This window comes from Amphiprion ocellaris, chromosome 9, assembly GCF_022539595.1.
Source record: "Amphiprion ocellaris isolate individual 3 ecotype Okinawa chromosome 9, ASM2253959v1, whole genome shotgun sequence".
NCBI classification, from domain to species: Eukaryota; Metazoa; Chordata; class Actinopteri; family Pomacentridae; genus Amphiprion; species Amphiprion ocellaris.
This window is the reverse complement of record NC_072774.1, coordinates 23,375,206-23,386,636: the sequence shown is the minus strand read 5'-3', so window position 1 is coordinate 23,386,636 and position 11,431 is coordinate 23,375,206. Positions and strand designations below refer to the sequence as shown.

Here is an 11,431-nt window from a genome sequence, read left to right as displayed (position 1 = left end):
GAAACATATTTATGCCACACCGTGTACATCTCATTCACATAAACATTAATTAACATTAATTAAGGAACTCATCTCACACAGGGTTCTTACATAAAATGCAGCAATTGCAAGACCGGTGCAAAATCACAAGGCGGCTGCCCTTAATGCACTACGGCACGACAACATCATACAAACTTGCTCTATTTTCACATACAACTAGTAACAAGGCAACAAAAGACAGAACAGGTGCTTCAGCATTACATCGGGTTCTGTTAGTGTTACTTTGTAAATCATTTATCTCACAGTATTCATAAAACAACACAACATTTCCGCACATTGTCACGTCGAGGCTAACGGCTAACTCAGACACACTCAGGTCACCGTAAGCTAATGGCTAACTCGGAAAATACCTTGTACACAAACACGGTCAAACTCTGTCCTCACACACTTGTTTTGTACACCAGTAAACCGGGATGTGTAAACAAACTCGAAGTGAAACACTGGCTCATATTTAAATGATTTAACATCACGTTCTACGTACCTGTGGAGCAGTAAGGAACAGACACAATTATCTGTGTGTGACCGCTGCAAGCGTCATTTTATTCTGCCACTTACGTGACAGTACGCTTCATCCCTTACTGGTCCTGGCACTTGGGTGACACCTACTGTCACAAAAAGGTTATGACAGTGACCTTTTGACATTCTCATCTGATTGAAAAACAATTAATCAAAATAGCTCTACAACAATGTATTATTGTGTTTTGTTTTTTTAAGGGGGGTGTCAGTTTTTCTATAATACTTTGAATAGAGGCTTTTTCCCTTCCTCTACATTAGGTTCAGGTTACAGGAGGAGCACCACTGATTTAGTCCCCATGTCAGCTACAGTTTATTTCCTCTTTGGTTATTGCTAAAATATTTGCATCCACATGAAAATCCAAAAACATTGAAACCAACAGGAAGTGATGTAACTAACCCTAAAACAATGTAGGCCAATCAGACACCTGAAATAATATCATCAGTTTCAGCATGTGACCAGCACTGGTCGACTGTTTATACTGGAACAGTATCTCTGTTAAACTGGCTGAAATCAGCTATAATTCACAGATGTCACTGTAGAGAGGTGATTTATAAGGACGCCTCTGATTCACAGGATAGAAGAGCAAAAGCTCCTGTTACAGAGACGTTTTAGAACAGAAGAATAGTTGGTTGTGTTTCTAAGGTTAACCAGCAGGACGCGCTGCAGGTCAGCAGACTGTGTCTGAGCTCAGGGTTCACTCTGTTCTGTCATGTGTTCATTCATGTTGTCATCCATGTTTTCATTCACGTCTTCTTGGTCTCAGATCAGACCAGTCAAGACTCAGTCACATGATGACATTGATAAGTTCAGAAACATCAGTGGTGGTTTTTATTAACCAGGCCTGAGAACATTGACAGAACGACTCAAATCAGAGGAAATGTTCATTTTCTTTATTTATTTAACAAAATTTTTTTTAAAAATCCCGGAACAACTGTCTCCACATACTGTAGATATTGAACTCTCTCCATGTTTACAGCCTCTACAGACTAACAGTTTCATCTCTTTTCTGTTGTTTTGTGTCTCGTCTTTTCATTTTGTGTCTCCTTTATGTGTTGTCAGGATTTCTTGTTTTGTCATTTTGGATCTCTTTGTATTGTCTCCTCATACTGTAGATGTTGAACTATATCCATGTTTCCTCTTCAGACTTTCTCTCTACTCCGCTCATCAGCTGTAGAACCAATGAGCTGCTTCTGTCATATTTGTCATCCGTCAGGTCGGGAGTGGGAGATGAGGGTGCAGGCGTACGAGGATGAAGATGAGGATGATGAGCCCAGCCTGTGGACCAGAGTCCGAAGCCTCCTGCTGACTCTCAGCCTGCAGCTTTACCACCGAATGATGAAGGTCAGAGAGCAGCTGCAGAACTCCATCAAGTCGCTGGGAAACGCTGCAGACAAGGTGAGAAAATCCAGCTTCATCTTCACCTGAAGCTTCTGAACAACAGGTGGAGGTTTGTTCAAAGGAAACGTGAGGAGTTTTTATACCAGAGAACCTGAAGGATTTCACAATGAAAGCATGAAACACATTGGCCATGTTGTGGACTCCAGATTAGCACTTTAAAAACACCAGGACTCTGATGTTTGACACAGAATGCAGCAGTTACTGAAGGTTTTAAAATGCATTCTGAGGACATTTGACAGAAATATGAGCAGCAGTTGGTAGTGATTTTCAGATGTTATGTAAAGCTGCATCAGTTTTATTTACAGTCACGTTCACCTTCGGCTGCAGGGTTCATCACACACAAACGTGTTTCCTCTTTTTAACAGTTTCTCAGACGCTGAGATCTGATCAGTTCCTTTTAGAGGCTGCAAGTCTAAAACAAAGTGATAAAATCTGATGCTGCTCCCAGAGGACTGGGCCGGTCCTTCCATTTGTGTGAGGACCACAGCAGCTTCAGATCTCAGGAAATGAGCACGTTTGTCTGGTTTAAACTGTTGTTTGAGGGCTCAGACGAGGTTCAGAGTTCAGGTTTGAACTCAGTTTGAGTCCAGAGGTTAGATGAGTAACCATTAAAAAAACTTTGTCTAAACATTCTGAAATTCTCTCAGGATCAAAAAAGTTCTAAACCCCTGAAACTACTTGTAACGTTAAGACTGATCAAAATATTCCCAAACTATTCAACAAACTTTCCACAAAAGTTCCACAAGAACTCTTTAAATTTTGCAATAAAGAAAAGTCCAAACACTGCACAGAAACCTCCAAAAATCTGTCCATAACCTGCATAAAACAACCAACAAGGTGCCAAAAATGATGTCGATAACAAATATAAAATACTACACTATTTGAAACCTATAAAACTGTCCATTGTCCTGGGAATCAAAATCTAAATCAATCTGAAACTGTCCAATAAACAAAAACTGTTCCAAACTTTTCAAATTTATTTAAAAGGTTCTGAATGATCAAATTATTCCATAAACTGTTCAGACGTTCTGACTCAAAGAACCAACACAATGTCCAAAATAATGAAGATGACAAAAACAATGTACTAGACTGTTCAAAAATTAAAACAAATTGTCCTCTGAAAACCACAAACCTGCCGAAATTTCCCAAAAACTACAGAAACCCCAAAAAGAAAACTGCCAACAAATATGCACAAAGTGTTTAAAACAATCTGAGAAACAAACTGCATTAAAACACTACAGTTTGGGAGTAGGGAGGGTCCTCACAGAGATACATAAACACCTGCTCACCAAACACACGAGCATCTGATCTCAATCAGAGGAGCCGATCGGTCCAATCGATCAAACACAGATCGATTAAACAGCTGCTGAATAGTGAGTGAGGAGTTTCTGAAGAGTTAATGATGTTTCAGAGAAGAGAAGCTGAACAAACAGCAGCGAGTCCAACGTGTTTCTTTTCAGGAAAAGCAGCTTCATTAAACCCGAACGATGTTTATCTGCAGTCGACTACGTGCAGCTCGAAGCATCGCAGCTGATCGACGATAACAAGCTCAGACTCAGATAAACAGCAGCCGACTGCATCAGACACGTTCATGTTTCCGTGTTTTACATTTACTCAAACTCTGTGTTCAAATATGCAAACAAAGTACGCTGCCCGACCAAAACAAAGTCGCACGCTAATATTTTGTTGGACTGCTTTTAGCTTTGGGTATGGCACTGATTTGCTGTGGCATCGTTCCATAAGCTCCTGCAATGTCACAGCATTTATTTCTGTCCAGAGACACATTCATTTTTCACCAAGATCTTATATTGATAATAGGAGAGTCGGACAAAGTCTTCTCCAGCACATCCCAAAGATTCTCAATGGGGCTGAGGTCTGGACTCTGTGGAGGTCAATCCACATAACCCTGAACCCCACAGGCTTGTAGGCACTAGTCATGATGAGTGCATCACTTCATCTGCCTCTCTTCTTACCCTGATGCCCCCATCACTTTGGAACAGGGTAAATCTGGACTCATCAGACCACATTTGTTCCTCAAAGATGATGGTTCACCACTATCCTTCGAGGTTTTAATAATGCATTGGACGGTTCTTAATCTGATTTTAGTAGTTTCAGAAATCTCTTTAGTTGTTTTCTTTGCTTGATGCAGGCCAATAATTTGACCCTATTTTTGACCAGACAGTTTATTATCTCAGTACATCTGGACCAATTAACACTAAAATCAGAAGAGAAACGTGAACATTTAAATTCTTGTTTTATTTTGTTGACAGTTTAAAGGTTAGCATCTGTTTTCATCGCCCCATATATCGCAAAATACAGTCAACAGAACATTTTCTCCACATTTTTAAAATAAATGTTGTATAAATCAGTGTGAATGATAAATGAACAAACATCTTAGTTAAAAGCTTCACAATATAGACAAACTGGAAGTTTTGGTGAATTTAAATGAGATTTCTGTATCAGAATGGGTGAAAAAAAAGTACAAAAATGTCCAAAAACGTAATGAACTCGAAATCTCAAAAGTTGCGAAAATGAATAAAATGTCAGAAATAGTGATAAAATTCCTGAAGTTACGATAATGTCTCTAAAATGTCCAAAAATCTTAAAAGAAAGTCTAAACATGCTGTATGCCAACAGTTATTAACTAAATGTTTAGAAGATATAAAAGCTGCAAATTTCTGGATCAGAAGAAAAACTCGTTCTGAGAAAGAAATACTTGTCAAATTCCAAAACACTGCTGCAGTTCAAACTACGATGCATCCCATAATACTAATGCTGACAGTTTATTAGAGAGAAAATGAACAAAAACCAGAATCAGTTTTTAGACTGTGACACCTGGATGGATGTAAAACTGATCTGGTGTCAGTTTTTACCAGAACCCTAATGTGTTTTTCATCCTAAAATGTCTCTCTGCTGTACTGATGAAGCTCTGAGGCTCAGAAATGCTGGAAAAAGTCCATTAAAAAGTGATAAATCTGGACCCACCTCTATGTACTTTAAGGGCCTGGAACTCTGTAAATGTTCATAAAATGAAGGTAAAACTTGGATCATTAAATGCAGTCACAGTAAAGAACCAGCTGACACACATTTTGTTGATTTAATACAGAATAAACTGAATATTGTTGCAGAAACACAAAGTTCTGTTTTAGTTTGTCTGACCAGGTTCTGTGCAGAATGTTTCACATCATGTTTACAGAGTAACCAGGCCACTGCTTCACTAATGAGACCTCATTACTGTGTGTGTGTGTGTGTGTGTTGTGTGTGTGTGTGTGTGTGTGTGTGTGTGTGTGTGTGTGTGTGTGTGTGTGTGTGTGTGTGTGTGTGTGTGTGTGTGTGTGTGTGTGTGTGTGTGTGTGTGTGTGTGTGTGTGTGTGTGTGTGTTCAGAGGTCACAGTCTTCTGTCTCTGTCTGACCCAAATATCTGAACTGAACTTTAACTATAACCAGAGCTCTGTTCATTGCTCATCTCAGTATCTTTGTTTCTGAAATCAGCTTCATCTGATGTTGAATTGAACATGAATCAACATGAAGCAGCTTGTAATTCTGCACATATAAACCAACATCTAGAACCCTATGAACACCAGTTTCTGTTTCCTACCACTTACGTTCGTCGTTCTGTTTGTCTGTCTGTTGACAACATTGCTCAAAAACGGACTAACAGATTTGGATGAAATTTACAGGGATGATCAGAAATGACACAAGAACCAAGTGGTTAGATTTTGGCAGTGATACGGCTTACAGTCCAGATCCACGGATTCGTTAAAGATTTCTGTATTATTGTGAGATAGTGGCACAGTGTCACTGTAACTATGACAACAAGTGAACACTACGTCAGCTGCCTGCTGATGATCACATGATTGTGATCCTACTACAAATCGACCGCTGCAGACTTATCAGACTTATCCATCTGAAATGATACAAGGAATAAATGATTAAACTGTGGTGGTGTTTCCAAGTCCCATCAATTCCCGTCGCCCGCTACATATTTAGGTCATGGGATTCAGTGTCCGTACATAATGTACACATGCAAACCACATGCCTGTGCTCAGTGCAAGGTCATTTTTTTCTTAAAAATTTCATCTGTCGGAAATGATACGACTGAGCAGCCTTGTCGGAGTACTGTGATCTCTGATTACTTTTGCTGTTTACTTTACCTTCTATATTCTTAATTAATTGAAATGATTTTATAAAAATTGGTTTTGACATTGATTTTAAAGAGATTTTTTTTTTGCAAATTCTTGTCAAAAAAAGATTATATTGACCATGATTTCATGTATAAAAGCAAGAAAAGGGTGAAACATCCAAGAGGGGGGAATACTTTTTATAGGCATTACATATACACTTACAGGAACTTTTTGGAGACACTACACCAGCCTACTTTGGTTAATGTTCACTATTCCGTCTGTTCTCACCACATTTCATGTCTGTTACTACTACTGAACCTTTAGAACGGATTCTCAGGTTTTCTATATTTGAGTCTTAAAATACAAAATGATCAGATCTGCAAACAAGATAATAGAAAATTCAGCCAAAGTATATGACAGAACCTAGATTTGGATCCAAAACAACAAATCATTAAACTGAACAGAACGTGAGACAGTGCAAAAACGTGTTTCCTGAGTTTTGTCTGAAATGACCCGGACCGACCCAGTGGCTTTGTAAAGCTGATGAAGCAGAACCGTTGTTTGTTCTCACGTGCTCTTTTGTCGCTGGGAAACTCTGCAGGCTGCCAGCTGGATCAGGTTCTGATGAGCAGAACAACAGACTCTATGTTGGTGTCAGACAGTCTAGAGCCGGGTCGGGTCAGGTCGGGTTCACTCTGCCGGTATGTTCACATATATCCTAACTTGCCCTTGCAGGTGGGTCTGGGTCGGGTCCTGGATGTGCTGGATGAGCTCCTCCGGTCCCTGCAGAACCTCCTGGTGGTTCTGCTGTACCAGGTCGAGGGTCTGAGAGATGCCGCAGTCAACAGGGTCAGAAGCCAGGCGGCCATGCTGGCTGAACTGAGTGTGGTCCACCAGCTCCGAGATCTGCCGGTTCAGACCCAACAGCTGCTCCGAGAAATGCAGGAACTGTCCAAGATCCTGCTGCAGCTGCTGATCAACGGCACCCCACTGTACAACGTGGTGAGTCCAGACATATACCTTTAAAAACACCTGGAAAATACCTGAAATACACCTGTAGACACTCCTGAGACATACACGACCAGTCAAAAGTTTGGACGCACCTTCTCATTTCATAGTTTTTCTTCATTTTCATGACTATTTACATTGTAGATTGTCACTGAAGCCATCATAACTATGAATGAACATATATGGAATTATGTAATAAACAAAAAAGTGTCAAAATAAGTCAAAACACGTTTTATATTTTAGATTCCTCTAAATAGCCACCCGTTGCTTTCATTACTGCTTTGCTCACTCTTGGCATTCTCTCGATGAGCTTCATGAGGTAGTCACCTGAAATGGTTTTCACTTCGCAGGTGTGCCTTGTCAAGGTTAATTTGTGTAATTTATGGCCTTCTTAATGGGGTTGGGACCATCAGTTGTGTTGTGCATTAGTCAGGTTGGTACGCAGTTCACATCCATATTTGACAGCTGTTAGAATCCATAATATGGCAAGAACCACTCAGCTTAATAAAGAGAAGCAACAGTCCATCATTATTTTAAGAACTGAAGGTCAGTCTGGAAAATTGCAAAAAATTTTAATGTACACACATGGACAAAATTGTTGGTACCCCTCGGTTAATGAAAGAAAAACCCACAATGGTCACAGAAATAATTTGAATCTGACAAAAATAATAATAAATAAAAATTCTATGAAAATTAAGCAATGAAAATCAGACATTGCGTTTGAACCATGGTTCAACAGAATTATTTTAAAAAATAAACTCAAGAAACAGGCCTGGACAAAAATGATGGTACCCCTAGAAAAGACTGAAAACAATGTGACCATAGGGACATGTTCAATCAAGGTGTGTCCTCTAATTAGCATCACAGGTGTCTACAAACTTGTAATCAGTCAGTCGGCCTATTTATAGGGTTACAGTAGTCACTGTGCTGTTTGGTGACATGGTGTGTACCACACTAAACATGGACCAGAGGAAGCCAAGGAGAGAGTTGTCTCAGGAGATTAGAAAGAAAATTAAAGACAAGCATGTTAAAGGTAAAGGCTATAAGACCATCTCCAAGCAGCTTGATGTTCCTGTGACTAAAGTTGCACATATTATTCTGAAATTTAAGATCCATGGGACTGTAGCCAACGAACATTAGACCAGGGGAAATCTGTGCTTTGGTCTAATGAGTCCAAATTTGAGATCTTTGGTTCCACCCGTAGTATCTTTGTGCGACGCAGAAAAGGTGAATGGATGGTCTCTACATGTATGGTTCCCACCGTGAAGCATGGAGGAGGAGGTGTGATGGTGTGGGGGTGCTTTGCTGGTGACACTGTTGGGGATTTATTCGAAACTGAAGGAACACTGAACCAGCATGGCTACCACAGCATCCTGCAGCAACATGACATCCCATCTGGTTTGCATTTAGTTGGACCACCATTTATTTTTCAACAGGACAATGACCCCAAACACACCTCCAGGCTGTGGAAGGATTATTTGACCAAGAAGGAGAGTGATGGAGTGCTGCATCAGATGACCTGGCCTCCACAGCCACCTGGTCTAAACCCAATCCAGATGGTTTGGGATGAGATGGACCACAGAGTGAAGGCAAAAGGCACAAGTGCTCAGCATCTCTAGGAACTGCTTCAAAACTGTTGGAAAATCATTTCATGAAGCTCATATAGAGAATGCCAAGAGTGTGCAAAGCAGTAATTCAAGCAAAGGGTGGCTATTTTGAAGAATCTAAAATATAAAACGCGTTTTGACATATTTCACTTTTTTTTGTTTACTACGTAATTCCATCTGTGTTCATTCATAGTTTTGATGCCTTCAGTGAGAATCTACAATGTAAGTAGTCATGAAAGAAAAACCACCACATGTGGCATGCTGGTCCGGTTGCGGTGTGTTTACCTTGAGCGGGCTGCAGCTCATTTGCATAAAGTAGACTTGACTTCTACTTTATGCAAATTCGATGCAGCGTGCGGAGATTCCACGCATCGTGAAACTGTCCTCAAACATCTAAACTAGCCGTCGGTGACATAAAACGAGGACAGATTCAGCTGCTGCACAGATTATTTCTCGCCTCAAATGCTTTCAGAAATACTTTTTGCAGAATTTTTTTCAAAATAAAAGGGAAAGTTTGCGGCCGTGCCGCTGTGTTTATCCGACTTGTCTGCAGGACTGTCCAGCTGAAAGCTCGGTCACGTGACCACGTAGCGGCCTGCTGTTTGCTCAGCGCTGTCATGTGACCATGTTGTGGTCCGCTAGTGACCGCCGTCCGTGCGATTTTCAGATGCAGTGCTTTGCCGTGCGGGAAAATAGCATCTAGCGGACACGCGCCTTTTGTCATTGTGTTGTTATGTTGTTGTCTGTGTTGTTGTTGTCCTGTCCTTGTTATTGTGTTATTATTGTTGTCCCTCTGACCTTGTTGTTGTTGTGTCATTATGTTATTGTTGTGTGGTTGTCCTGCTGATGTTGTCTCCTTGACCTTGTCATTGTGTTGTTGTTGTCCTCCTGACCTTGTCATTGTGTTTTTATTGTTGTCATTGTGTTGCTGTTTTCATTGTGTTGCTGGTGTGTTGTTGTCCCCGACCTTGTTGTTGTTATTGTTGTCGGGTTGTTGTGCTATTGTCCCCCTGACCCTGTTGTTGTTGTTTTATTGTTGTCCTCCTGACCTTTTTGTTGTTGAGCTGTTGTCGTCCTGCTGACGTTGTGTTGCAGCTGCAGCAGCCGTCTCCTCAGGAGGTCGAGGACTTCCTGAACCAGGAGGACATTGCGTCCGACAGCTCGTCTCGCCGTGATTCCGCCAACAGTCTGTTCCTGAAAGCGATGGATGGTCGTCCTCGCCGCCGCCGCAGTCTTTTCTCTCGGGCCGCCCGAGGTTCTGGAGGCCCGCAGAGCCTCAACCCACCCACCAAAGCCCAGTCCAGTCTGAAGGACGGCGCTGACTTGGAGAACCTGCAGCTCCCTTCCGATGGCACCCAGCGGCGTCCATCGGCCACCGAGCTGCTGCTGACGCCGCTCAGACAGTTCGTGTCCCAGAGCCAGAAGGCCTTCGAGTACCTGAGTCCCAACGGCACTGATGCCGCTGCCGACACTGACCCCGCCGATGACTCCTAAATATTGTCCTCAGGTTTGTCCCTGACCAATCACAGCATCCCGCCTTGCTCCCCGATGGTCAGACTCTTCGCGTTCAGCCGCAGTGTCATGTCAAAATTATCACTGATTCACTGACGCTGGAATTTTGCTTCTCCGAACATGCTGACGCACAGTGGGGGATTATGGGTAACACACGGAGTTAATTCAACAGAAAACAAAAGAATCACTCATTACTAAGACAAATGTCGTCACATCCAGTTAAAGCTGCACACCCTTATTAAAACAGTGGACCTCCACTGATCAAACGATGAGAATCATCCACATTAAATAGACCACGAGCTTCACTTAACTCTGATCTCAGTTTATTTCTACAGATGCCCTTAGAGAAAATAGGATTCTTCAAACTTGGCTCTACATTAGAGATTTAGGTTGCCAAAGATTAACATATTTAATGTTTCTGTCACAAAGGTGTCTATTCAGCACCAGTGTTACCTGGGAACTTGTAATCTGGAATAATTAGTGAGTCCACAGGTAATATATTTTTATTCTGTAAGATTAAGAACCAAGTCAAAAGTCAGCCCAAAAGCTACTCTCAATTTGTACATGAGTGCTGGTTGGAGGTCTTGAACCTCTACAGCAGGCTTTGTCACGGTGCCCACTGCTAGCTAAACGACATAAAGCGAGCTGCCTGCTCATCGGTGAAGTAAAATTCCAGCTCAAGAGATGAAAATTTACTTATTTAAGGTTTAATTTCATTTTGCTGTAACAAGAAACAAATTCAGATACACTGGTGCAAATGTAAAGTAACGATAAAACTTCAGAGAAAAATACATCTCAAAAAACAAACTAAAACTAGTTTTCATGGCCTTTAATTTGCCACAAAGTCCATGAAACCAGCCGAAAGCTCTGTTTGGGGATCGAAGTTTAAAGAATCTTTTCAGCTGATCAAATCTGGTGGTTCCTGAAATGTTATTTTGACAAATTCTGTGTTCCAGTTCTGTCTTCTCATGTGTTGAAGGTTTATTAGCAGGTTTTCTGTTGGTTCAAGGAACGTTCTTTAAGATTATGGATTAAATCAGAGATGATACATGTAATCCAGAAATGAGTCTGAATGTCAGAAATGATTTAAACAGTTTGAACAGAAGTAATTCTCAGCAGAAGCTCATTTATTCTTTCATATGTTCTCTATATTACACTTCATTATCTGAAACTCTCCTTGTAACAGTGTCACATTCAAATAAAGCTTCAGACGTCAGAATCCAAAA

General features: G+C 41.1%; 1 protein-coding gene and 1 long non-coding RNA gene across 2 annotated transcripts in view; one reads left to right on the top strand and one right to left on the bottom strand.

Annotated features, from left to right (window-relative positions):
- LOC118469557 (uncharacterized) overlaps nt 1–578 on the bottom strand; it is a 21,798-nt gene extending 21,220 nt beyond the window's left edge. The window contains exon 1 of the long non-coding RNA XR_004846459.2: nt 521–578. This is a non-coding gene — a long non-coding RNA (uncharacterized LOC118469557). The remainder of the gene's footprint in view (nt 1–520) is intronic.
- The window catches only part of plin6 (perilipin 6), an 18,363-nt gene extending 6,932 nt beyond the window's left edge, over nt 1–11,431 (top strand). The window contains exons 6-8 of the mRNA XM_023298254.3: nt 1,770–1,951; nt 6,814–7,080; nt 9,789–11,431. Coding sequence (XP_023154022.2) covers nt 1,770–1,951; nt 6,814–7,080; nt 9,789–10,187 — 848 coding nt within the window. The 3' untranslated portion in view covers nt 10,188–11,431. The remainder of the gene's footprint in view (nt 1–1,769; nt 1,952–6,813; nt 7,081–9,788) is intronic.